The sequence below is a fragment of the Aplidium turbinatum genome, chromosome 1, assembly GCF_918807975.1.
Source record: "Aplidium turbinatum chromosome 1, kaAplTurb1.1, whole genome shotgun sequence".
NCBI classification, from domain to species: domain Eukaryota; kingdom Metazoa; phylum Chordata; class Ascidiacea; order Aplousobranchia; family Polyclinidae; genus Aplidium; species Aplidium turbinatum.
The window spans coordinates 34,080,638-34,107,649 of NC_137472.1; the positions used below are offsets into that span (position 1 = coordinate 34,080,638).

The 27,012-nt window shown below is 37.2% G+C and overlaps 1 protein-coding gene across 2 annotated transcripts in view; it reads left to right on the top strand.

The window, feature by feature from the left end:
- Positions 1-3,299: 3,299 nt before the first annotated feature.
- LOC145775955 (malectin-A-like) overlaps positions 3,300-27,012 on the top strand; it is a 232,060-nt gene continuing 208,347 nt past the window's right edge. Inside the window, exons 1-5 of one of the 2 annotated variants that reach the window (XM_082587366.1) lie at positions 3,300-3,460; positions 4,532-4,736; positions 4,826-5,005; positions 5,964-6,021; positions 8,405-8,669. In XM_082587366.1, the coding sequence (XP_082443492.1) occupies positions 3,324-3,460; positions 4,532-4,736; positions 4,826-5,005; positions 5,964-6,021; positions 8,405-8,669 (845 nt within the window). In that variant the 5' untranslated portion in view covers positions 3,300-3,323. Of the gene's footprint in view, positions 3,461-4,531; positions 4,737-4,825; positions 5,006-5,963; positions 6,022-8,404; positions 10,601-27,012 lie in introns of those variants that run through there. The other variant, XM_082587374.1, reaches the window with a different exon arrangement.

Below are 27,012 nucleotides of genomic sequence, written 5' to 3' on the forward strand. Positions count from 1 at the left end.
TTCTACTTTTAGCCTCCCTTTTAGCTTGCTATTACTGCCTTGTTAATAATGTTGCTTAGAAAGCAAATTGGTATCAAAATTATAGTTGGTCACTTGGTGAGTGTATTCCAGCTACTTATGCACCACATGGCCTGGATTTCTGGATATAGCACAATGTGTATGTGCAATAAACGCAACGTCAAATCTTCCACTTTTGACAAAAGTAACAATTTGTTGTTATCATATCTCACAAACCTGACGTGATAGGATAAATCTGAGGTCAGATTCGGATTCAGCACCCCAAAATTACTCTAAATCAGTTTTCAAAGTCCATAGAGCAAAACACGTGTTGTTATGTTAAAGCAAGGTATTATATATATTTATGGACTATAGGGTCAAATTCCTGTATTTTTAACTGCAATGTGGAGGACCTAAACATTAATATTTTTTGCTGAAACTTCATATTTTTGCTATTTCAGTGAAACCTCACCATTGAAAAAAAATAATACAAAAAATATGAACATTGGGGCACATGACGCACCCTAGTGATCACTTACACAATAATTTTTTCAATGTTTAATTTGTTTATGGGTATTTTTTACGGTTTGATTTGATCAAAGACAAGTAGAAATGCATTCAGTAAAGATTAGGTTGCAATGTAGGAGGTCTGTTACTATTCGGTAAGTCCAATTCATCTGATTCGGTGAGTTCCTAATCTCTAACCCCTAATCCTAACCCCGAACCCTAAAACGGCAATGATAATTAGGCTACGGTACTCGATAATTTAAAAAAAAAATTGAAAAAATCCCTTGTTAAGGGATCGGACTCACCAAAACGGCCATTCCGCAATGTAGGAGTCCCTTTTGAATCCCAATAGCACTTCAACAAAAGCAATGGCATCATGAATGTGTCTTTTCCAATGTATATATATATTATAATTGTAATTTGAACTTTATTTTTTTTAAATTATAATTACAATTTCACAACTACAAGCAGTTATAATGACATGAAAATGTGTAATGAGTTACTTTTAATTACAATTGTTTTTGATCCAACTCTGGTTTATACCATAAAAAAATTAAATTCGTTAATTGGCTTTATACAAATATAGCCTACCGTGTGTTAGCAGTTTAATGATGATCCTGGGGTTATAGATATAATAGCGTATTAGCTTTTCTGCAGATAATCTTTTCAACATGCAGCTTAAATTCCTATACCTATATTGCAAACTGCATTCTATATGAAAGAAACTATTATGCTGAAACAAAAAATCTTGTTAGTTTTTTGTGGATTTTCAATTGTAGATGTCAGGCTATCTTGCTAAGAAACACATTTTTGAACAGATAAGAGATACATTGTAAGGTGGATGTACATTGTACAGTACTCTCATACAAAAAGACTACCGTACGGTACCTAGTAGACTTGGTAATGATCTGAATGAATTTCCATGCAAGACACTGCCCTTGTTCTGGTTGTATATACAATGTACAGATATCGTTTGTCTCTCAAATCTTTAGAAATAGATTTTTTGATTTTGTTGATTAGTTTGAACCTTTATCCTCAGACTGAGAAAGTCACTTCTGTGTTATTGCTGGCAGTTTTGCATACTTGCAGAAGATTTGAACCACAGGTGCAGACATTTTGTCGACTCATTAGTCATGTGATATTTATAATTATATGTACAGTACAATCGCCAGTGTGAAAAGTTAAAATTTAATCTTGGTAAGATTATCTTTATGATCCAATTCCAGCTGAATAACCTTTTCCATCACCAGCTAAAGATGTAGCTAAAAGGGCAATTGAATACAGGCCTCCAAAGCCCACGGCCGCCGAGAAGTCGTTAAATGGCCTCTGAAACTACCATGCCGGCGAGCCATCTTTGGTTGCCGGTGAGCCATCTTTGGTTGCCGGTGAGCCATCTTCCACTGTAAGCCAACATTTCTCCAATCCGTTGGTATTTGAAACTGTTTTTTCTCCGCTTGCACTCGTATTGCAAACTTTTATGTCCGCTCGCATTGTGTGTGAAACTTTTTTCTCTTCACTCAAATTCGCAACTTTTTTTCATAAACAAGGCAAAGTTTCTCACACGCCGACGAGAAGTAATGCTGATTAGTTTCGTAAAATTCTGAGCGTCGACCTGTAAAAACTCATAGACTAGCTCTAAACCTACTTGGGAAGCAGTGCATTTAAATACAACTGCAAATATGTTTCACGGCCTTCTTTTCGTTGCTCTTACCTGAGTAAATACGATGTTAACGGATTTTTTATTAAGAAGTACTTTTTATTCCAAAAGCATTATTATATATATGTATATTTGTTTATTTTTAGTAAAAGATGATTGTTTATTTAATAAAAAGTACATAGTGACACTACTCGATACGAAAGCAATGCTTATGTGCAACAGTGACTGCAGTTTTGAAAGCCCCGTGATTCACATTGATATGGTTTTGTAAATAACTTACCGTACTTTACTTTCACTCTGCGTTTGTGTACTTTTTCATTCTGGGAGTGAAGAATGTGTTCATTTATAATAATATTACTGCTACATTTATCGCTTATTGTGTGTTGTACTTTTTTGTGTGCATGTGCACTCATCCATCATCTCGTCGATGGTTGGAGGCAATGTAGCGTCAAGCCTAGGCTACTAAAATTGTTTCAAATATTTGCTGTTCTATTCCGACTTAGGTCTAGCGGTGAAGATTGAGCAGACGGAAAGACACAGAGCAAATTTTAAGGTTTCACCTTCAATTAAAATGTATATTGTTGCCATGCAACAAAATTGTTTTATCTATTATTTTGTATTTGTGTTATATACATCTAATATCTATGAAAATTATTGGTTGTAACAGTATATGGACAATGGACATCTGTGAAAAATTGTTAGTGCGAAGCCAAGCACAGTTGTCAATTAATCTTTAAAAAACAAAAAGTATTATACTGTTAACGTTGCAGACAACCAATTTGCTCCATCAGTTCACAACTATCTAGTATCTAGCCGTGGTAGATTTTGACTAAATAACTTAAGCTGTGTTGGGTTATTGTTATGGCCATAATGAGCTTAAATGTGTTTCTAGAATCATTTATTTTTCCTTAAAACAACAAACGCATGCCATGGATTCTTTTATAATTAATCCATTTATAATGCGGTTAATTATGTAAATACATTGTACAATACTTCTTATTTTTGTCGTTTTGTTCAAAATGCTTTGCAAAGAGTAAAGACGTTTCGTTTAAAAAAAAAAAAACTTTTTGCCGAAATCCTTGTAATGTGTATATGTATAATATATCATTACTTTGTGATAACGTCTATTAATTTTTTTATTAAGCTTTTTTCGTAATAAAAAATGAACCGATGTACTTTGATTTGTTTTCACATTTTTGTGGCTGTGTGTTGCACCACTGCCAACCTTGCCAGTAGAGTAATTTATGCAGTGAACGCCGGTGGAGGTAGCCACATTGATTCATCGGAGATTTCTTACTTGTGAGTAAAAGTAATGTTTTGCCTTTGGTAACATGATTATTTTAAAACCGAGAGGTTTCAAAACTGTTTCGAAATATGTTACATGCATTTGTGAAAAAAAAATTGTCAATCATAATCTATTTATACGCACTTTAAAATTACATTTGCTCTAAAATTGCATTAAAATGTATTATTTTTGTGATTGGAGTTAAAAATTGGTCACGAGAGTGATGAATTCAAACTTGTACACCGTGAAATAAACCTGCAACCAGTCCGTTATTGATATCTATTTATTCCAAGAGTCTCAAACATGCGGCTCGCGAGTAGTGGCACACCGGAGGTTATATTTTTGCCGGAAGCAGGATGTTCCGGCTAAATAATTGCCACTCCGACCTTTGGTAATATCTATTTCAAATAATCAATGTTCCAATGGAGTGGTTGCTTATCACTCTCACCAAGCGCTCTAAAAGGTGCCTTATGGCAATGTTTAGGGTACTTTGAAAGGATCCATTCAGGAGTAAACTTTGAAGAATTTTGATTGACTTCTTTGATCCCGTTTTCAATCTTAAATTCCACGTTTCGCCCTTTGTTGCTTATATGCAACAATAATTTGTAAAAAGTAAATAACTTTGGGAGAATAGAATAACTATTTGTGAAGAAAATGAAAAGATATTACTTTCAATTTACCCTTTATTGCTCAATGTTGCAAATTTGCAACACGTTGTACGGCTAAATATTCTGTGTTTCTGAAAATCTGACTTGGTGTCTTGGGCGCTACGAGGTTGACCATGTTACATGCAATATGCGTTGCCCATTCTTACAATACTGCAATACCACAATGATATAAAACATTAGATTCATCCAAGATTATGAACCTGACCACAGCCACACACAGCTTAAACATACACCTCCGCCCCGGGCCAGAGCCACTATCACCTCCGGCCTGGAGCAGGAGTTGAAAAAAATGGCCGGAGTTTGGCCAGAACCGAAGCCGGAAATCGTTCCATCACTCGCGGGCGCATGCGGCATTCGTTTGATCCTTAGAGCAATTTGAGTTTGAGACCCCTGGTTAATGCTTTATGGTGTTTTTAGAGCGGATCCTTTGGATGCTGGTGTCTCTAGCGATTACGGTCGCCGTCGTCCCATAGAAAGAGCTGCACCAAAAGATAATATTTTGTACCAGACGGAGAGATGGCACGATCGTTCTTTCGCTTACGAAGTCCCAGTCAAAGAAGACGGAGATTATGTTTTGGTGTTAAAATTTGCTGAAGTTTATTTCTATGCACCTAATCAAAAGGTAATGCTTTCACGTACGTGAAATATTTGTCTCGTTAGTAGGTTTATCACAAAGACAAACTGTGCTGTTTTATTTAAATTATTTCTTAGGTGTTTAACGTTCAGTTAAACAATCAACATCTGGTTTTGCGGGATTTGGATATATTTAGCCACGTTGGTCACAGCACTGCTCACGATGAATCAATACCATTTTCTATCAAGAAAGGAAAATTGAGCGTTCTGGGAGAGTACTCGACTTTTAATGGAATTCTTAAAATTGAGTTTTTGAAGGTAAACATTTTTTTTGTTACTGTTAGTTGGTGCTCGGTTTTACGTCTTTTGTTTCCCGTATTGGGGTCCACGTCTTTTAGGTGCAGATAGTTGGGTGCCTGCCAAACAAGTGCGCGTACTGTGGTGTCAGGATATTTAGCTGCGGCGCACTGTGGCGCCCGGTCATTTAGATGCTAGTTAGTGTGTCAAATTACACTCATAATCATTTATTAGAAATTTTTAATTTTGATGAGAAATGCATAATTTTATGTTTTATCATGCGACACTTCTCCCCGCTATCTTACAAAGTGAATTTCACTTTAAAACATATCAGTGTGCATTGCCTGACTATGCAAGTACAGTCAAGAACCCACTATGCAAGCTCTTTTATTTGAGCAAGTGTACGAAATGCAATACGTAAGAAAATACAATAAACAAACAAAAAAGGTAACTTAAAAAGTTAAGGTCCCATGTGAAAGTTGTGGCTTACTCCTCGAAGGGTAGACCAATCTTATACAACATAACTTGCTGGTTATAATTAGCAAATGTGCGTTATTTTACTGGAAATAACACCTAAATGACCGGGCGCTGCACCTAAATACCCCGACGCCACAGTGTGCGCACTTATTTGGCAGGTGCCTCACTGTCTGCACCTAAATGACGTGCTCCGCCGTATTTCGAGGGTTGGACGTCAGCAATTTTCGGTTCGGCATGATGGCGGCTTTCCACATAGTCCTATTTTGAACATTGACCACCACAGGGTTCCCCTTTTGGAGGTCGCTCCACAGGTTATCGCACCACCTTTTTTTTGGTCGTCCACGTGGATTACGCCCTTCTACTTCCAACGACTGAATCTTCTTGAGCCAGAAGTCCCTTTCCATTCATTGTACTTGGCCGTACCAACGGAGTCTTCTACACCGTACGACCTCTTCTACTGTAATTGCATATTTAGAGGCTAAATTACTGATTTATTGTACAGGGTGAAGCGGATAACCCGAAGGTTTGCGCTTTCTACTTGATGAAAGGGATTCCAAGTGGTAAGTATTTGTGTTTTCTACTAAAGTCTTTTTAGTTTTTCTTTAATTTACTAGCTTCATAATTTGCTCATTTGCTGAGGCGTGTAGCTGTAGCCTGCTGGTCATGTTATAACTCGCCCAATAATTAACTCGTCTTTTCACACTTATGTTTTTCTCAAGCTTCCTGAATAGCAGTGTCCCCCAGAAGGCAACATTTTGGTCCATGTGGTACAGCTTTTGGTGTATGTCAAATTTGGCAACTCATAACCGTTTGATCACAGGTCACTATGAGACAAATTGTGATGAGTAAAAATGACATCATGATTACAATATTCTGAAGAAGGGAGCGTTTTTCCTGGCTATCAGCACAAGGCTGAGCACTCACTAGTACAGCGAGCACTTGCGATTGGCTAACCATAACGGTGTAGCTTCCCCGTTAGCCATTTACAGCAGAGGTTCTCAACCTTTTGAGATTCAAGGACCACTTAAAAAAATTGTGTCTTTGTCACGGACCACTACTTCCTTCCCCTTTCTCCTCCCCTTGTAACGAACAAATGTCACTTCTTGCTTGCTAAGTCATAAACAGTTAGCTAGTATTAGAAAGTTTAGTGCAAACCTTGAGCTTGCACATTTGAGCATAGCATATCCAAACGAGGTGTAATTCTTGAAAGACTCAATCGGAGTTCATCTTCGTCTTCAAGTCGAGAACAATACTTTGTTTTTATTGTAACCAATGCAGAAAATTCACATTCACAAAGATAAGATGTCGCAAAAGGTAAAATTATTTTCAAAGCTTTCTGAGACAGTTGTGGATACTCATGTGAAGCTTGTATTCAAAATTTTATCAAGCTCGCTCTCAGATGGATGCAACATATTCAAAGTAGTTGTCAGAAATAAAATTCATCAAGAGTTGTTTATTCATTTCAGCATTTTTTGGTTTCTCAGTGAATTCGTGCAATTGATGAAACATGTCGAAGTTGCCCTGCAATAATCTCGTCCTCCAAAGATAAAGTTTTTTCGTAAAAGCAGACACTTTATCACTGAGGGTAATTAAATTTGTCTGCTTTCCTTGCAGCGATGAATTAAGTTTATTCAGTTGTTTAAAAATGTCAGCCAAATAAGCTAGAACAGCCACCCAAAAGCTATCGTTGAAATGAGCAACAAGCTTTTATTTTTTCTTCCAAGAAACTCTCTCGCAGCATTACGTAACTCAAACAATCTGTTAAACACTTTTCCCTTGATAACCAGCAAACTTGAGTATGCATCAGTAGCTGTTTATGATCAAGATCCTTATTCAAACATAATGAAGCAAAGAGACGACAATTTAGTGGATGATCCTTGATAAAATTAACAACTTTTATGCAAAGGGTAAAAAAACAACGATTTACAGACTTCGCTCGCGGACCACCAGGCAAATGCCCGCGGACCACAGGTTGAGAACCGCTGATTTACACCATTCAATCAACTAAATATGTTTATCGGCAGCCAATTGCAGCAAGGATTAACAGCGATTGACACCGTGTTTCGCCCATGAGGCAGGGGCTTTTTTTATTGTGAAGGATCGACTGCCGAGAAACATGTGTTTTTTCTGGTCAGTATTGCACCACTCTTCCTGCCACATAATATCGACCACTGCCTATACTGGTCAGTTTAACTCTTATCCTTGTGGAAAGAAAAGAGCCAACAAAACCAGCTAGCGCCAAGAGAGGACATTGTGAAGGTCGGCTGCCGAGCAACATAATGCGATATGATACCTTTTTTCACAAACAATCGGTCCATCTTCATTCACACGCAGCTTTAGACTTCGTAAGCATAAGCTGGTGTAAATATTTAAGAATAAAACCGAGGAAAAGCATTATAATAAAAAATTATAATGTACCATGTGCATATGTGGTAAAAAGGTATAATGAGAACTTTATCTTCTCATCCCCCGAGGGCGAGGCTTGGGTCAAGTATGGGACTCACCATTTTATGTTAATTTAATTTGAACTTTGTGTTATTTTTAAATACCTTATAAATTCTCATTGCATAGCTGCTCTGAACTACTACGCCATGTGTCGTCTAGTGTAGCAAAGTTTTAAAACAAAATAATGGTGATAAAATTACAAATGCCATTACAGGCCAAACCTTAACAACAACAAATGTAAATGTCTTTAAAACTGCTGTGGTGGTTTGATGTACTAGAAAGAAGAACATTTTTGAAATTTGTGTCGCAAATACGTTTCCTGGCGGGTAAAGCCATGTTGGACTGAAATCTTCTTTTGAACATTGATAGGAGAATACGAAAATACATCAACCGGGAAACTGTTAATGCAAAGACTGGTATGAACATCTTAGTGTTTTATTACCTCATGCGTAGATAACCCCGTTTGGCCCAAATATCAATTTATCTCGTTGTTTTAAGACGTTCCCAGACTACCTGAGATAAAGAGGTCACATCCCGATGGAGAAGATGATGTGAATGATGACACAGAGGAGGAAGAGGAGGAATACGATGACGACGACATGATGGAAATGCCTCACCAAGCATACGGATCTGCGACGAAGAGTAAACTTCAATCTGGTCCTCCTGCGATTGACCCTTATGCTGAAGACAGCAGTAGTCTCATCATGCCGATAGTCGTAGCATTTGCTGTGTTCATTCCCACTCTTGCATGCATGTGCAGACTGTGATGCTTGTGCAGACTCAAGGACAAGGTGTGTTTCAGACTGACGGAGTTTTGTGATAAAAGGAACACTGTGGTGCGAGCTGCTCTCACTAGTTGCAATACGATATGTACATGAACTCTTGACTTTGATGTGGTAAATATTTTTAAAAAGATTTTAACTTACTGTACCTTCAGTAACGCCATTTCTAACTAAAGTGGACATATTTTTGTATGTGCGACTTCACTGTAATATTGAACCTAGACCACCGATGGTTTGCATTGACTATTTTTATATGTGTGTTGGTTCCTGGAAAGCTTTTCATTGTGATAGATTTTTAACTTGAGTTATGGGACCGCTTTTGTTTTCTTTTGTGTTGATTTCGTTTTGTATTGTTAACGTTTTTCTACGCCTGTAAGGTGTGGATGATTGGCTGAACCAGCTTCTAGCGGCGCTGGGTGAGCCATAAAAATAACATGATCCAAACATTGTTGATACTGTTTTGTCTCATCATCATCCATTTTGCTTCAAAGAAGCCTTCATCCCGAAAGATCAGGGTCATAACCGAGTATTTCGATTTGTTACAAGTAGTGGTTATAAAATCGATGCAAATTCACATTCATCGTTGTTTAGTTGATATCGTTGGTCAGAATGGTCAGTGTTGTTAGTTATATCTCCTGTAAGCTATTCTTGTTAGTTCACTAAGACACTGTCGCATATTTGCAGTAGAAATTTTGGCAATAGGTTTTTGTTCTTTTCTCGTCAGATGCCATGCCAGCAAATACGATTTTTGTTTCGCCCTATTTTATAGAAATCTTGCAATCATATCTCTTACACTCTCGTTATGGCATCATATCCTTGGAAACTGTCGATTCCTACTCAGTGAGCAAATAGTATATATTTTTAAACTCAAGAAAAATTTGAAAACAAGTTTTCTGAATTTGCGCATGCTCATGTTGTTAATGATACTTTACAGCAACAAAGTTCAACTTTTTGCTGCATACCTCACTAGGTAACTGCCATGAAAATAGGATGATGGTATCGTCATTACCTCCCGCATATTATCCATCTTCTCACTGTATTTTTAGTTTTTTGTGATAAGCACATTTCAAGCTGTCTATCCGAATGTCAATTTTTGCCGTTGAATGCGTAATTTTGTGCAAAAGTTCCTGAAATTCATTTTACAAACTACCTTTCATACGTGGTACTACCAACCTTTTCTTTGTATTCATCGCGGTGTCTTCCATAAAAACCATTACCATTTTATTTCAAAACGGCTTTGGTGCTTCATCTGGTTGATGCAGCCCAACAACGTAACTTTCTAAAGAAACTCGATATCGTAGGCTATTAATTTCACAAATGTAGATACAATTGACCTGTTTTAGCCTGATGCTGTGGTGGTAGTGGTTTGTCACTAGCTTTTTTACATACATTCGCCACGGCACATAACGAGGAAACTGTTCCGAAAGCAAGTGGTGAACCGCTACCACCACCATAGCGAACCCGCAGCATCAAGCTGCGGTCCCTTGTATGTACGTACAGTTGTACACTTGCGAAATAAACAACGATCATGCTGCTAAAAGCGAAACTCAATCATATCACTTGTTTGCACCAACGACGTAAACATGATACAACACGCACTGTATTACTTAATGAAGCTTTTATTTCAAGAATAACTTTAACTAGCAGTTAAGTTTGTTATGGATGGATGTACTGTGCAAGATTGTATGTTACTTCCACTTGATGTTGCTTAGTAGAGCTGTTTCAGCTTCCATCGATTGGCGTGTTCTTTGACAGCCATCCTGATTTGTCATCATCATTTGATGCAGTGGAATCTCGAAGAATTGGAAATTCATGCTTTTCTCCGCCTTACCCACAGTATGTTGTTGCTATTATGACTTGCGTGTTATGCTTTAGTTTTGTGTTAATAAAGTTGGATCCAATTTTCGTTTATTGCCACAGGGATTTGGTGTTTCAGTTTACCATTGATTGATTTGTTATTACACTGTAAATCGAAAGGTTTCCTTTAAAACTTTGTTTCTGCAGAATATATCGTGCGCATATGTTCTTCGCAGATGCGCTAAGGCTTGAATATTAGGGTGGGTCAAAATTTGGACTTTTACTCCGACTTCATTGCTACAAACTTTCTTGCGAATAGTCATAAAACGACATTTCTGAAAGTTTGAGCTTGATCGGACATCGTCTTCATTTCTAAAAATCGCGATTTATAAAGGTACCTGAAGCGATTTTTTCAAGGCTTGAAAATGCATTATTTTTAATAGGAAGTTGTTTTCACGAGATTTACTTACTTAATTCTTATTGTAAAAAGATGATTTATGCGTCAACAGATTCAATATAATTAGGAGAATCCAATTCATTCTGTACTGATTCCGAAAAATGATGACGTCATCATTAAACAGTAATTTGCAAATAGCGATAAAACTGATGATCTTACATGCTTCATCTCTAAATTATTTGATAATGAATTGATGTACTTTTCAAACATAAACATCATGCTGGTACTTGATGACGTCACTTACATTATTAAGATGAAACTGTTAAGATAGCATCAAGAACAGATTGCAAGATTTTTGTTCGCGAAGAACACTACAGTGTTGTTCAGAAACCTGGAAATCAGTATTTAACTGCTGTCAGTCCAATATCAGGAACAGCTGAAGATATTACAAATGCTCTCATGGACTGTATCAAAAAATATAATATGGTGCATTGTGTCAAAGTAGTTGGGTGTGATTCCGTGAATGTAAACACTGAATTTAAATCAGGTGTGATGACTGGACTGGAACAACGCCTTGGTCATCGTGTGAGTTGGTTTATATCAGGGGTTCTTAAACTGGGGTCCGCGGACTAGTTTAAGGGGTCCATGAAGGCCCAATCGAAATCTTCGTGTATAATTTCAAAAACAGAATAAATTTTTTAAAAGAAAAGAGATTAAGTTCAAACAACGCTGATGATTTTCCTCAGGTCATCGTTACTCATTGCTTTTTACATCGCCATGCATTAACATCTAAAACTCTCCCAACAAATTTGAAATAAATTTGGTCTGGTAGTGTGAAAATCGTTAATTTTATCAGAGCTTGTGCTTTGAACCATCGAATATTCAAGAGGTTATGTCAAGAAATGGGAGCGGAACAGGAAGTTCTCCTCTATCATACAGAAGTTTGCTGGCTGTCATTGGGACAATTTTGAATCGCTTATTTAAACTTCGAATGGAAGTTTCTTTTTTTCTAAGAGACAAAAATATTGAACTCTCAAAGCAGTTTAACAGTGAAGAGTTTATTCATGGGTTAGCTTACTTGGCGGATGCTTTTACTCATATGAATAAGATAAATCGTTCTGTTCAAGGCCCTGCCGTTACAACTATGGACGCTTCTGAAAAACTTACATGTAAATCTTTTCAGGACAAGTTATCTCTGTAGAAGAGGAGATTGGAGACTAACAACTATTCTATTTTCTCAACGTTTGGAAGAATTTATGCTTCAAAATGGAACTACAGTTTGTAATGCTCTACCATCTTCCCTGCACACAGACATTTGGAAGCATTGCAAAACTCTTTCAGAGGTTACTGCTTAGCCGCAGAGGATATTAAAAACACAGCATTGATACGTTACCCTTTCCTCGTTGAACTGGAATCTATCAGTGATGAGGACCTTGCAAAAGATGAGTTCATTGAACTAAGGGCAATGGAATCATTAAGAATGTCCTTCAATTTGAAAAGTATTGGCGATTTTTGGAGTTCGTTGACGCAAGCATATGCTCTTTTGGTAGAGAGCCATGGCTGCTTTAATCCCTTTTGCAACCACATATTTATGTTAGTCAGGATTTTCTTCCTTGGTAACTATCAAAACAAAGAGCCGAAACCGGTTGGATGCAAAGGATGACATGCATGTTGCCTATCAAAGACGAAGCCACAATGTTCTTGTTGAAGACAAACAGCAGCATCCTTCACATTGATGAAATTAAATCGAAGATACTAAAAAACAATCTGCATTCGCTATTTCTTAAATTTAATAAAACGTAAATTTTGTTACCAATTCATTTTAATTTTATTGCGTTATGTCCAATTCATGCTGATCAGAAAAGTTTCTCGGACTAGGCCACAAAGGGGGTCCACACAAACCAAATTTTTTTTAAGGGGTCCGCGATCAAAAAAGTTTAAGAACCCCTGGTTTATATGCATGTTGCACAGTTGCAGCCAATAAGTTATCCCTTCGACACGTCTTCGCTACATTAGATAGACCTACCAGTGGTGACACACCATTTATAGGGCCAATAGGGAAGCTTCTAAGTAGAGTTGAATTTGAAGAAGTCAACTCTTTATTTGTGCCTGTGAAGATGGGGCCAGGAAATCGTTTGCTACCGGAAAACATAGTAAAAGATCTATCGACTGATCAAAGGCATCTGTACGAGATTACCAATGCCATTAGGAATGGCTATGTTTCATCTAAATTGATGTACGCAAAGATTGGTCCGTTAAATCATTCGTGGTGGCTAACTTTCGCTTCACGTTGCTACAAACCAGGGATGGAGGAACCACGTGGGCCTGGGCCCACCTACTTTATTTTCTGGGTGGGCTTGGCCCACCCACTTTTGAAAGCCAAATTTTTTTGAAAAGGTAGTGAAAACGACAAATTAGAGAAGGAGTTCCAAAAAAAAAAGCTCTTCACTCATTTGATACACACTAGTTTGATTGCACAAGCCAACAAAAGATTTTGGCACAAAAGGTGAAAGTCATTTTAAAGTATTTCAGGGCCCCTGATTCTAAAAATGCACTTAGTTTTTTCAAATTTTCGAAACTACCAGGAATGGAATTTCGAACCAAGATTACATTCTTTCGTAACGAGGATAAAATTTTAAGCAGCTACTTAACTGAAGAACACAACTTTGTATTGTGTAATTATATAAATGGCCTTCGTACCTTCATGAGTGTTGCTCAGTATAATTAGGCTATAGTAAGCCTACCATAATAAAGAATTGCATTTGTTCATGAATGGCTTTGTTTTGCTTATAAGCAAAACAATGTAGGTATGTATTTTGTTTGTACTTAGTAGCTTAGTTAGTAAGTCTGATACTGTTGAAGTCAACAAATATATTAACGCAAAGCACAAGTTGTATATTCTACATCTTGTATCCTAAGGCTTGCTTCACGTCGTATTTTGATTGTTACTGGGCCAGTAAATATTAAATAGTCGTTTGTTTGAGTTGTAATCAACATGATAGGTTTCAAATGGCGTTTATACAACTCAGAAATGTGCCTGGGATTACTTTCAGTTTTGTCTATGTAATAAACGAAACGACGTTAACCCTTTGAAGGTTGGGGGGGGCTGTCAATTCAACTTTTTTGTATCAACAGTTGTATCTCTAAAACCACTGAGGCTGCGACTACGAGATTTCTTGACTTTTCCTAACTTTTATTCACCTCTATTGAGCTGAAATTTTGAGCGAATAAAGGTTATAAATTGAGAGATAAATAAGGCATTTCTCAGCACATCCTCTGAAATATTTCATATTCTATTGTTCAAAATTTTCCCACCAGCTGGATGAAAGCAATTAATTTGGCCCATGTCTCGTTAATCAAATGATTTAAATTGAGATTATGTAAAAAAAATTTAATCACAACATTGCAATGCATGTTTTTCATTACTCTATCAAAAAATACCAAATAATTCAAACGTCATAAGTCACATCAACATTTCAACGTATATAAGCAGTTCTAAAATTTACATAGTTTTATTTTTCGGATATGCTCTGCGTGAATAGTTTTACAAAGTGAATCCCAAATTTTTAAACCGTGCCAAAATAACAAAGATATCACTCCTAAAGCATAAGAAGAATCGACAGCCCCCCCCCCAAACTGAGCAAGACTCCAGGAGCCCAACCGCCTAAGGGTTAAATCTATAGGGGCTCAAAATTGCAAAAAAATGTTTTTGCTGTAGGCTATCTTAAAAACTAGAGCGAATTCGAAAAAAACAAGTGCATTTTCGGAATCAGGGGCCTCGAAATACCCTAAAATGACTCTCACATGCCGTGCCTTTTTAAAAAAAATTTTTTTTTGTTTGCCTATGTTACTGTGTCTTTGATAGCTCAATGATGAAATCTAATCTTCAAACTTTTCTGTTGAGCCCACTGTTGATGGGAAGCATGTGTGTGTGTGGTTGCGTGTGATTGGTGGAGCAATCTATAAATCAATCTAATTGTTCTCCAAGGTTAAAACAAAGATATCATTACATATTATGCAGTGCATGCACGTAGGCCTACTGTATAATGCTGCAGATTATTTCTCCCAGGTTGGTATTAGCCTATAACTGTGTGTGTATTCTGCCTTTTTATTTGTGTGTAGGCCCTACATCGCCATATTTTGTAGCCTACAGCGTTATAAAGCAATTTAACAATTTTGTAATTTGTTTGGTCAAATCGGGCCCAAAAACGGAAAACTTTTGCTGGTTAGTACAAAAGGCAATCATAAAAACACAATGTATACTGTAAGCGAATTGAAGTATTAGGAATGCAGCAACGTTTTGGGGGGTCTGGGGAACGAAGCCCCCCAGAAGTTTGATTAACTTTGACTGCTACGCCTTTGGGCCCACCTACTTTTAAAATGGTTCCTCCATCCCTGCTACAAACTATACATCAGTGATCACAAATTGCCAAGTGACATTGCAGAAAACTTGAAAATAATTGTTGCGCATATAGGCTAGTCATTCAATATGCCCCATGTTGGTTCAATATAAAATGTGAACCATTGTACAAAGACCGACCAAAGCATATCCTTAAATCAGGCATGTGCAACCTTTTTAACTGCAGGGCCAAATACAAAATTTTGAATGATAACGCGGGCCACACGATTTTTTCAGAAAAAAGTCATAAAACTACTTTCCTTTGAAAGTAGTTTATGTAGTTAAGTAATAGATTTAATGCAGTCACGACACAATTGTGCGAAGTTTCTTGAAAAACTCTGAATAATTGTCGATGGAAGATGAGGAAACTAAATTCAGTCAAGCGTATTTAATCACAGATTAATGTGATTTTTGCTGTACCAGATCTTTGCAAACTTTTGGAATATTTGCTTTCACAGAACTACAAGCAACTCGAAGTTGACTTTTTAAATGTTGGTCCGATAGTTGGCCTCTTTGCTTTCCTTTGCAATCTTTCATCTTAGAGAAAAATTGCTCGCAGCAATATGTGCTTCCAAAAAGCGAAATGGTTATTAAGACATGGTCGACAAGATTCTGATGCTTCCCCCTAACATAGTTTTTATAAAAGTTCACCAAATCGTTTTCAACAGTAAACTATCTATGTAGCACCATAGATATGGTAGCACCAACAACTATCAACTATGGTACTGTACAGTGTACATTACAATGCCACATAGCTTTTTCTAAGTGGTAATTTTGCATTGCAAAATTATGCAACGCAGCATTCTTGCATCACAAAGCGCAATATTTCTGTGCACAGCGTGCGAAAGTTTCCATTGCTTTGATATAAACTGCATCGAAAACGAATAGTGATGGCCAGTAGGCCTATGAACTTTTAACATTTGCTGAGCATCATGCTGGCCGCACGGAACAACCTGGGGCCAGTGGTTGCACATGTAGTAGTAGTAGTAGTCCAGTTTTAATCCGGTGATGTCCCCGTTACCGAGGGTGGCCGGATTCACCTCCAAGTGCCGCAATCGTCTTCACACCCTGCCTCCACATCGATCTGTCTAGCGCGTCCTCTCTTGTCAAGCCCACCTTGCTGCTTTCTTCCTCAACTTGCTTTTTCCATGTTTTCTTTGGTCTTCCTTGTTTTCTATGACCCTCCACTCGCAACTCCAGCGCTCTTCTCAAAACATCATCTTCATCCCTTCTCAAAACATGCCCATACCACCTCACTCCATTCGCTTTTGCCAACTTATCAACACTCTCATTCAACCCAAGCAAGCTCATAAGTTCTTCGGTATTCCTTTTGTCCATCAGCTTTACACCACACATTGCTCTCACCATCGCTCTCTCAGTTCTTCTTAAAATCGCCAATTCGTTTTCCCGTAAGCACCATGTCTCACTTCCGTACAGCATTGCAGATCTCACACAACTAATATAAATTCTTCCTCTCATTTTCAACGGAAATCTTCTACCACATAACAACTCTCGACACTCTCTGAATTTCACCCAACCAAACCTTCCTCTTGCAGTCACTGCCGCTTCACAACCACCACTGGCATTCAATCTATCTCCTAGATAGCAAAAGGCATTTACTGATTCAACTTCGTCATTCAGCTTTTCAACAGGACCAATCATTCCTTCCTCAATCTTCTTGCATCTTTCACATTCAAAACCATCTCCAGATCTGCATGTCACTCTCTTCATCTTTGCACATCTTCCATGCACCCATTTCTTGCATTTCGTACATGTAACAGAATTTGCCATCACTCTTCTTCCGCAGACGCCACATGGGTCAATTTTGCTCATTGTGATTTCCCCTTCCGTTCCGCTTATTACGACCTTTGTCTTTTTGATGTTCACACGCATACCTTTACATTCAAACGACTCCTTCCACTTCTCAAATTTCCCTCTCAGATCTTCCATTGTGTCACTCAACAAAACCAAATCACATGTCTGCCTTAAATCATTTACAGTGCTGTTCACTTTTGCTAGATAAAATACGAGACATTGCGTTGAAATGTGTTAAAAAGAATGCCTATTTTGCACACCTGGAAAGGCAGTGTGTAACAAATCTTTGAAGAGCAATATTGTTATTTAAAATCAAGCGAATCATAACTAATTGATAACGATTCATTATCTATCACAAACACGCAATATTTTCCAGAAGCCATCATACTGAAATGTAATTTAATAATGTAGGTGACGTCATCAAGTACGTCATCAAGTACCAGCATGGTGTTTATGTTTAAAAAGTACATCAATTCATTATCAAATAACTTAGAGATGAAGCATGTAGGATTATCAGTTTTATCGCTATTTGCAAATTACTGTTTAATGGTGTCATTGATGACGTCATCATTTTTCAGAGTCAGTACAGAATGAATTGGATTCTCCTAATTATATTGAATCTGTTGACGCATAAATCATCTTTTTACAATAAGAATTAAGTAAGTTATGACGTTTTCAAATCTCGTGAAAACAACTTCCTATTAAAAACAGTGCATTTTCAAGCCTCGAAAAAATCGCTTCAGGTAGGGGAGACTGGGGTTAGTTGGAAAGTTTTTTTTTAAAGTGGAATTTAAAGCAATTGGTGCATAACCTGACAACTTGAAGCGGCTTAAATTATCGCCTATGTTGTCCCCTATCATACAACTAAAAATAAGTACTCAGTCAATTTAAGTTTTAATGCAAATTTAAAATAAACAAACATAAAATTGATTTTTCAACTAACCCCATGCCTGGGTTTCGTTGAAAAACGTCAGTTTACTGCACGCTAATTAACTGGATACTCTTTTTTCAACCAACAAACATTTACATCGGTATGTAAGCAAATATGTTTACTTGCTTTGAAATCAAAATGCAATAAATTCTACACCTAATCATCGTAAAAATGATAAACTTTAGATTTTTTAATAAACTCATTCGTAAAACTTGTGATACCGTATATATTGCACTTTCCAAGCTATTTAAATTAAAATTTTACCAGTATATCTGCTTAAAACAAGTAGATTGGAGCTTATACTACGTACTATCATACCACAACGATATACTCGCATCATATTACATCGTCATCCTGGTATCAAAACATTTTCCAACTAACCCCACCCACTATTTTCCAACTAGCCCCATTAGCATATGACAAACTATTTTCCTAACATATTCAAGCATGGTGCGTTTGACTAAAATTTGTTTATTTCTTAGTGTTGTAGAACACCTACAGCTGACACACACCAAAATACTTCTGCCTATCTTTAACGACATCGACGCAAAAGATGTTTCTTAAAACGCCAAAAATTTTACTTCGAAAGTAAGAAAATACAAAGTTGTCTGCCAAACAGGCATAACTTGACTCAACAAATCGAAACTAACATGGATTATGTGTTTTTATAAACTACATCACATGGTGGCAGTAAATATTTAAAAAAGTCTTCGAGATTTAAAAAAGTGATAATTTTTCAACTAACCCCACTCTCCCCTACCTCGCGATTTTTAGAAATGAAGACGATGTCCGATCAAGCTCAAACTTTTAGGAATGTCATTTTATGACTATTCGCAAGAAAGAAAGTTTGCAGCAATGAAATCGGAGAAAAGGTCCAAATTTCGACCCACCCTAATCTAAACCAGGGGTCACCAACCTTTTTTGCATGCGGGCCACTTTGGCACTAAGGAGAGCTGTGGCCAGGGGCGCCGGAACGGTTTTTGACTGGGGGGGGGCAGGATTATAAAAAAAGGGAACTTTTATTGCTGAAAGACCAATTTTTTTTTTAGTTTTAAGATAAGATATAGCAATAATGCTCATCCATCAGTTCATCATCGAGTAATGATACAAGTGTCAGGTATACAAAAAACAATGGCACGAGAGGGCATCATGCTATGTTATGATGATGTAGGCTAATTACCTACTGTGATACAGAATTTCGTGTCGTGAATATTATTTTGAGGCAGAAATGAAAGATTATAGCAGGCCTCGAAATTCACGGTGGACATGTCCGCCGTCACAGCATGTGATGTCCGCGGGAAGTACCATCTAGATCGGTCATATTTGTCCGCCGAGAAATAACATTGAAACTAGCGATACAAATCGTCATTGCGTAGCACGAACAATTGTTGCAAGAATATAATTTCCCGCGCATTTAGAAAATTTGAATACTGTATCCCTTAGATTCCATTCAAGAAGGATAACTTTCGATTTTTACGTTGCTTCAACGATTGATGACATTGAATCAGCGTAACAAAGGTGAATTCTTCGTTAAGAATCGATGGGAATACTGGTACTTCTACACTAATCACGCGCAACTTAGTTCAAGTTTTACGTCACAATGTCTGGCTTTGATCTCCAAGTAATATTGATAAGGCAAGGTTGGTTACAAAATAAGATTATACGAGTAAGCTATATTACAGGAAGATGCAGCAAAATTTGTTAAGTTTTGGTATTACAGTAAGAAAGAAAACGCTCAAGGAAAATTCACTTTCGCTCACATGACACGCAAAAATAAACCTAAAGAAAAAAGCCTGTGAAACTTTGCACAGCAGAAAATAGTAGCGTTAGTGTACAAGTTTTCCGACTCGTGCCCAGAGCATAGTGACGTAAGAAGCCACACGACCTCGTTTGGTGAAAGTTAATCAGTTATGTGGCGTAAGCAGCTACACGGCGCTTCGACTTTTCAAGCGCACGTCGTTGGTCTGATGAAAGCCTTTCAGAGTGACTTCGATGAAATTTTAAAAAGCCTTCTAAGCCGTAGCTATAGTTCTCAAACGGCGAAGAATTATCAAGATAAAGTGATTAAGCATGGCATCGACGCTAAAACTGGTGTGTCCACCGTGAGACTTAATTTATCCGTCGAGATAGCTGCTCAGACCGGACACGTTTGTCCATCGTGAGACTTAATTTGTCCGCCGAGATAGCTGCTCAGACCGGACACGTTTGTCCGCCGTCAACAAAAACGAATTTCGAGGCCTGTTATAGTTAAGCTAATAGCTGAAATTGTTATATCGTATTGCAGAATGTGCAGTAGCTTACATGACCTTAAAAGGGCACCATTGCCTCCCCTGCCCCTGCATCCACAGAAGAATTAAGGGCAGAGGGGGCATCCGCCCCCCTTGCCCCCCGCTTCCGTCGCCCCTGGCTGTGGCGGGCCGCAGTAATAAAATTTTAGGGAGGTTGACTCTTATGCTAGAAAAGAACGCATTTCGTACCCAGTATCCAGCGTTACATGTTGTTAATATTTATGTTAGAATACCGCAGCAACAAAATTAGTCGAGCAACGCTACTGCCAGGCCAAGCTCCTGTAACAACACTTTTGACTTCTTTAACATTGCCAAATAAACGAGGCCACTTGTTTTGCGCACTTATAACGAGGCGAGCGGATTCATCAGAATATTCATCGCCAAGCAAGAGTGGTGTTGTCATTTCTCTTCACAAATGATATCTTGCAATTAACAGTTTCAGTAAACAAGGAAATATTTGACACATTGCAATACAGGCAGCAATAGTGATCTGCAAACATATCCGCGAAAATAGGCTCCAATAACAGGGAGAAAGAAACCAGGCACCATGAAACAAACGCTTGTGGAAATCACCGAAAAAAACGTTTCAATCATAACTCATGAACAGTGTTCCCTCTAAAAAAGCAATGAATTGGTTTTTCATCCTTTTTGTGAGAGTCTATAAAACAGTCTTTCTTTGATTAATTATTATTATTAGACAACTGTCACTTGCCGTGCTTATCAGCATGGCAAGAATTGTTGATTAACAACATTATTGCAGTCGGCAAACTAAGCTAAATATTTTTCAACTGCCCGGAAGCATAATAATCATAGCATCTTTTCACAAATTGGGACTAGGTGGGCAAATTTTCGAAAAATGGCCCTTTTAGCTCGCAAATTATTTAAAAAGGGCACTTTTCGCGCGTAAATGATGGGAAAAAGGGCATTTTTTCCGAGCAAAAAACATGTAAAAATGTAGATTTTTCACGAAAATTTTGGGTAAAAAGACATATTATACTTAGGCTAAACTTTTGACACCTACAATTGATTCCTATATTCATCTCCGCCCACAATATTTTATAAATAATAATGTAACCAAATAAAATTTAATCTAGCAACATTTAGTTGCAGAGGTCTTTTGTACTAAAGTAAAAAGAAATAACTATGATGCACAACTGCTAAGATATTGTAGTGAGTTGAATCTTTGCAGAATTAGATGATTCTAAAGAACTGGTATTTCATTTTGATTTTAAAATCAGGAAACGAACTTCGGTAATTCAGACTTTTCAAATCTCACACAAAATATGAGGTACCGTAGCCTACTCACAACACAAATTGATATAATCTGCTTGAATGGAACATTAACGATATTATAAGTAAGGTCAAAGGTAGGCTCATAAGTTCTAGATGTATGCTGAAGCTTTCCATTTAGCTGTTCATTCTTTAACTGCCAAAGAAATAAAATAGTTCAAAATGTGAAGAGTATCAAAAACGTTTCTTGGTCACTTTTATAATCTAAAAAGTTCAATCGAAGAAAGCTGCAAAGTTTTCTTCCAACTGTTGTGCCTAATAAAAAATTATTTTTGAAATAAAAAATAGTGCAGAACTTGTTATATGCAGCTTGTCCTATCACTTTTCTTGTTCAAAATCCTCGTAGAAGCATTGTAAATCATGAACTGCGACACAATTAAACCATATTAACCCATAAAAGCAGGAAATATGTCACAATGCCCCCTTGGATAACTTTTATCGCAAATTGTCCATTGTTACGTATTTAATTATTCTTATAAAACACGTCCTCTTCGCAAACGTGGTCTTTTGGAAGATCAACAGTTTGGATTGTGGGAATAGCCTACTGATATTCTGTAGGGCTAATTCAAAAATGCCTAAGCAAGCTAAATCGTCTTCAGGAAAAGTTAAACAGATTTGTCGAGATTTTCCTGATAAATTTAATGCAACTCCCTGGAGTGATATAAGGTGCAATTTTTGCGAGTTCATAGTGAAGTGCGATAAAAAGTATTTTGTTGAAAGCCACAGGAAAAGTAAACTCCATCAAGCTGGATTGGAGCGACAACAAGCATCGCAATCAAGGCAAACGTTTATTGAACAAGCCCCTTTTATTAATCACGTTTGGGTCTGAAATCGACATAATATTATTTTTGGGTAGCCTAACTGGTAGGCTATCAATTCAAGGAAGAACTGTGGCCTCTACAAATAAGCAATTTCGTTAGGTCAAAGTAAAATCAAAATTTGATAAAAATATAGTTAAAACATTATTTTTAGGTCAAAATAAAAATTTCATTGCACATAGGCTACCTGGAAAGAACAAGAAAATTCAGTTGTTTTAAGCCAGAAAGAAGAAAATGAACAGAGTTACCGTACAAAACGAAATCTACTTTTAATTTTATCTTAAAACAGCAAGGAAAACTGTATTTAATTTTAGCCCTATAGCCAGTTAAAAATACAAAAATATGACGATTCCCATCGTACCCAAACATATTCCTTATTTTTCGTTAAGAAGCAATTGCCGAATCACTTTTATCAAAACTGGAAAGGACTACTTTGATGATATAGGCAGTGGCGTACCTATGCAAAATGGCACCCATGGCAAAGTTTAAATGTGCGCCCTTTTTAACAATCTTAGTTGAAAATTGCATACAAGTCTTTTATGAACAAATCACAAAAAAAATAAATGTGTTATTGCCGTTTTATTACAGTAGCCTAAGTTCAAAGGCAGTCACGTGAGATTGTTTCGTCATGGAAGTTTTGTTCTGTCTGCGGAGCTAATCATTTTGATAGAATGCTGCGCTTTGTGTCTTATAAATTATAATTATTTTATAATTATTATTTGGAATTAAAAAGGTTAACAAATAAAATTTAAATTAAGAAATTGTCTTGGTCTATAATCATAATATATAAGTCTACATGGAAAAAATGTTTTCATAATCATTTACGTAGGCCTATAGGCCTACTTAAAATTCATCTCAATAAAGCGCTGTGTTGATGCGACCGGCGGTGACCGACCTATAGATACGGGTATTTTTGTCGGATAACTGTGGATAAAAATAAAAACGACCCAAGTCCGGCAGATTCTTTTAAAAACTAATATTAATTAATTTAATTTGTCGCCGACATTTGTTGGCGCGTCGAAGGGTTTTGTGACCGTTGGGTTGTATGGTAACTAAAGGTTGAAGAAACTGAAAGCGAATCATTCCCAATCCCAACATTAGTGTGTTCTTCTCCTAATTGAGTTCTTTTTATCCGTTTGATAACTTGAGGAAGTTAGGTAAAAGTACAGTGGGCCTACCGTATATTCATAAAGCACAGCTTGTGAAGTTGTGAATGAACCTCAAAACTTCAGACTGCTATGTGCTAGGCAGCGCCAGCGCAGCACGTAAATATAAATCATACCTAACCTAATTCATGGTCTCAATATTTCATATAGGCTAATCATGCTTATAGGCTCAATAATACTTTAATGCTAATTCCTTCCCAAAACAGACTGAGTGCTCTGGTCAGGCCAAATTGAAGTCATGCAACACATTAGATTTAAATCAAATATAGTTATTACTAGGGTAACCAAAAGTCAATAAAGTCAAAATTTTTCTGCTTTGTTCAAAGTTTATGAAACGTCCATAAACTAAATTTCAGGCTGACACGAAGAGAAGTTTCAAAGTTATTAAGTCAAAAAAAAAGTCAAATTTCATGGTTAGGTCAAACTTTTCTTTTAACAGAGTTTTTCTTCTCACTTGATATTTTATTAAAGCTTCACAGATACTATTTTTTTTTTTGCAATTTCAGTTGCTATTGTATTTGTTGCAATTTTTGAGATAATAATCTTGTTTCGCCCACTACTGACGATTGAATATTAAGTACGGTAGGCTAGGCGTGGAAGGCATTAACGCGGTCTTTGTTCTTGGTTAGGTGAATGCTCAAACCATTATAGCCTACATAGTATTAAGTTTTCGCTTCCTGATGTTTTCAAATTTGTCTTTAGCTAGCCTATAATTATGCCTAAGGTTAAAGAATCAAATTATTCTAAAGTTCGTAGCACACTGCTTGATTACGCTTCTGAGTTTACCACAACATCTAAAGGTGAATTATTCTGCAAATTGTGTGACTGCATAGTGAAATGTTTATGGTTTATGGACAAAAGGTTTATGGTGGATTCACATCGCCGCAGTGCAAAGCATCAAAGAGGCTTCTTACATGAAAAGGCAAGTACGCAGACATTTCTTAAAAATTCTATACAAGGTTTTGCGGAAAAAGCTACTAAGGCGTTTCTAAGTGCTGACATACCACTGCACAAGTTGAGAAACAGCCACCTGAAATCTTTCTTTCAAGAGCTTGGCCATGCGTTGCCTTCTGAGAGAACATGTCGTTCGATAGTTGAGAAATTAGCTGATGAAGAAGTATTACGATTGCAAGATTATTTGAAGGACCAAGAAATGTTTATGGTTGTGGAATGTGGATGAAAGTGACATAGATGGTAAACAGTTTTTGAATATTTTAGTTGGTAAATTGGCAGCCCCTGAAAAAACGTTTGTAGCCAACTGCAAGACTCTTCTACAGTCTGTGAACAGTGACATTATGACTCGAGAAATTGATGATATGGTTCACTGTCTTGGTATTGCAAGAGAAAACTTTTGCTTGTTGTTAACTGATGCAGCGAGATATATGACTGCTGCTGGAAACTTGTTAAAAACATTATATCCCAGGCTTTTTCATGTCACATGCATGGCTCACCTTCTACATAACTGTGCTATGAAAGTGAGAGCCAACTACCCTACTGTTGATGAGTTGGTTGCCAGGGTAAAAGCAGTGATCATTAAAAACAGGTCATAAAGAGGTAGTTTTACTTCCATTGGCCAACCTCCACAGCCAGTTGTAACTAGATGGGGCACTTGGTTGAAAGCTGCTTTCTATTATTCAAGAAGTCTACCAGAAGTAAGAAATATTGTGGAAGGCTTCCATGATGGTGGTGTCTTGCTGCGGCGTGGTCAAGATGCTGTAAAAGCTCCCAATTTAGTTACTCACCTTGTAGAAATAGAGGAGCAGTACAGTGCACTGTTTGATATAATTCAGAAGATGGAAGACAGCCGTTACACCATTCAAGAAGCTTACCAGAAAATGACGTCCCTTGACTTTGGTGTTGATGGCTGCCAAATTGGAAAATATTTTCAAGCAAGAATCTCAAGGAATGACATCAAGTGCATTGTGAAAATGAGACGAGATGATATTTCACCACATTTATATAGCCTGCTGAGGAACTCCCAAGCAACTTCTGTATCAGTAGAGACAAGCTTCTCCATTTTAGGAAAAAATTTTGGCGAGAGACAGGTACTTCAAAGGCGATAATGTGAAACATTACTTGATGCTGAAATATAATACTGCAGAACCCTCTCAGTAATTTCGGGATATTTAAAGACACTCCTCCATATTTATCTTTTGCAGTTTTTCGAGTGACTTTCATTACCTGTTCGTTAACTGTGGTATCGTTGAGTCTTCCACATTTTTCTTTTTTAATTTCATTAGAAAAAGAAGATATCCTTACCTAACGGTTTGATTTCTTATATTTTTTGTATTTCGCATTTGCAAACGCAGAAAGTTATTGGTCAAAATTAGGTCAAAATTTGTAAATTATAAAGTCAAAATTTCAAGTTTTTAGGTCAAAAAATTGGTTGCCCTAGTTATTACTATCTGAAGCCTTTACAAATTGTTTCACCTAACGGATCATCAGAAGGTCTTATTCAAATAGAATCTAATAGAATAGAATTAGAATAATAGAATAATAATAATAGAATAATAAATAATAATAATAGAATAATACTAGAAAATAGAATAGAATCAACACACATTAGATTTATAAATTCTTATAAAAATGAATAAGTAAGTTCTGGTGCTATACTTCTAAAGCTGTTTTTTTTTAAATTTTTATCCTCGGACTGGCAAAGCCTTGATTTGTTATTCCTGGTAGTTTCGCATACTTGTAGAGGCTCTTGACGCAGGGCCGGTTACCAAGATTGGCAGAGTGAAGTTTTCCGATTGTTGAAGTATTGCTGCCGGGGAGTTATTCCATTCACTAGGTGCCGCTGAATGGAAAGCAGTCCTGAAATGCGTTGCTCAAGCGCACACACCGAGAGTCGAACTTGCACCGCGTGATCTTGAGCCGGGCGCGTAACCACTGGTCGAGCTATCGGGGCGGACAACACGCTTCAACTAATCGCTCATTAGCGACTTTACTAAACTTCCAATTGTTGCTGACTGAACGCAAAATGAGCCAGGAGAAGCACAATGCCGCTTTTGCAACGACACAACTTCATTGTTCAACAATGGCAACAGTAAAAGAGAGACTCCTTTTCGATCTTTGTATTGAGCGCAAATTAAATTTTGAAGAAAGTGTAAGTCACAAATTTTAATTTTTACCAACCGATTTTTGCGCCCCTATCAATGTGGCGCCCATGGCTCGAGCCATGCCTGCCATACCCTAGGTACGCTACTGGACATAGGGGTAGGATTACACCCTCAAGTCAGCTTTCTGGGTCTATGAGTTATTAATGGTAACAGCTGTGAGAATCACGAAGTAGTTGCGTTGGCAGGCAAGTTTCGTTCCTAAGAAATGATGTAGGCATCTAGTGATGCCACCCTATGTTGCTATAGCATAAATATATAAAAATAGCTGCAATGAAATATAACAAATTCCCACGTTCGGTAGCGC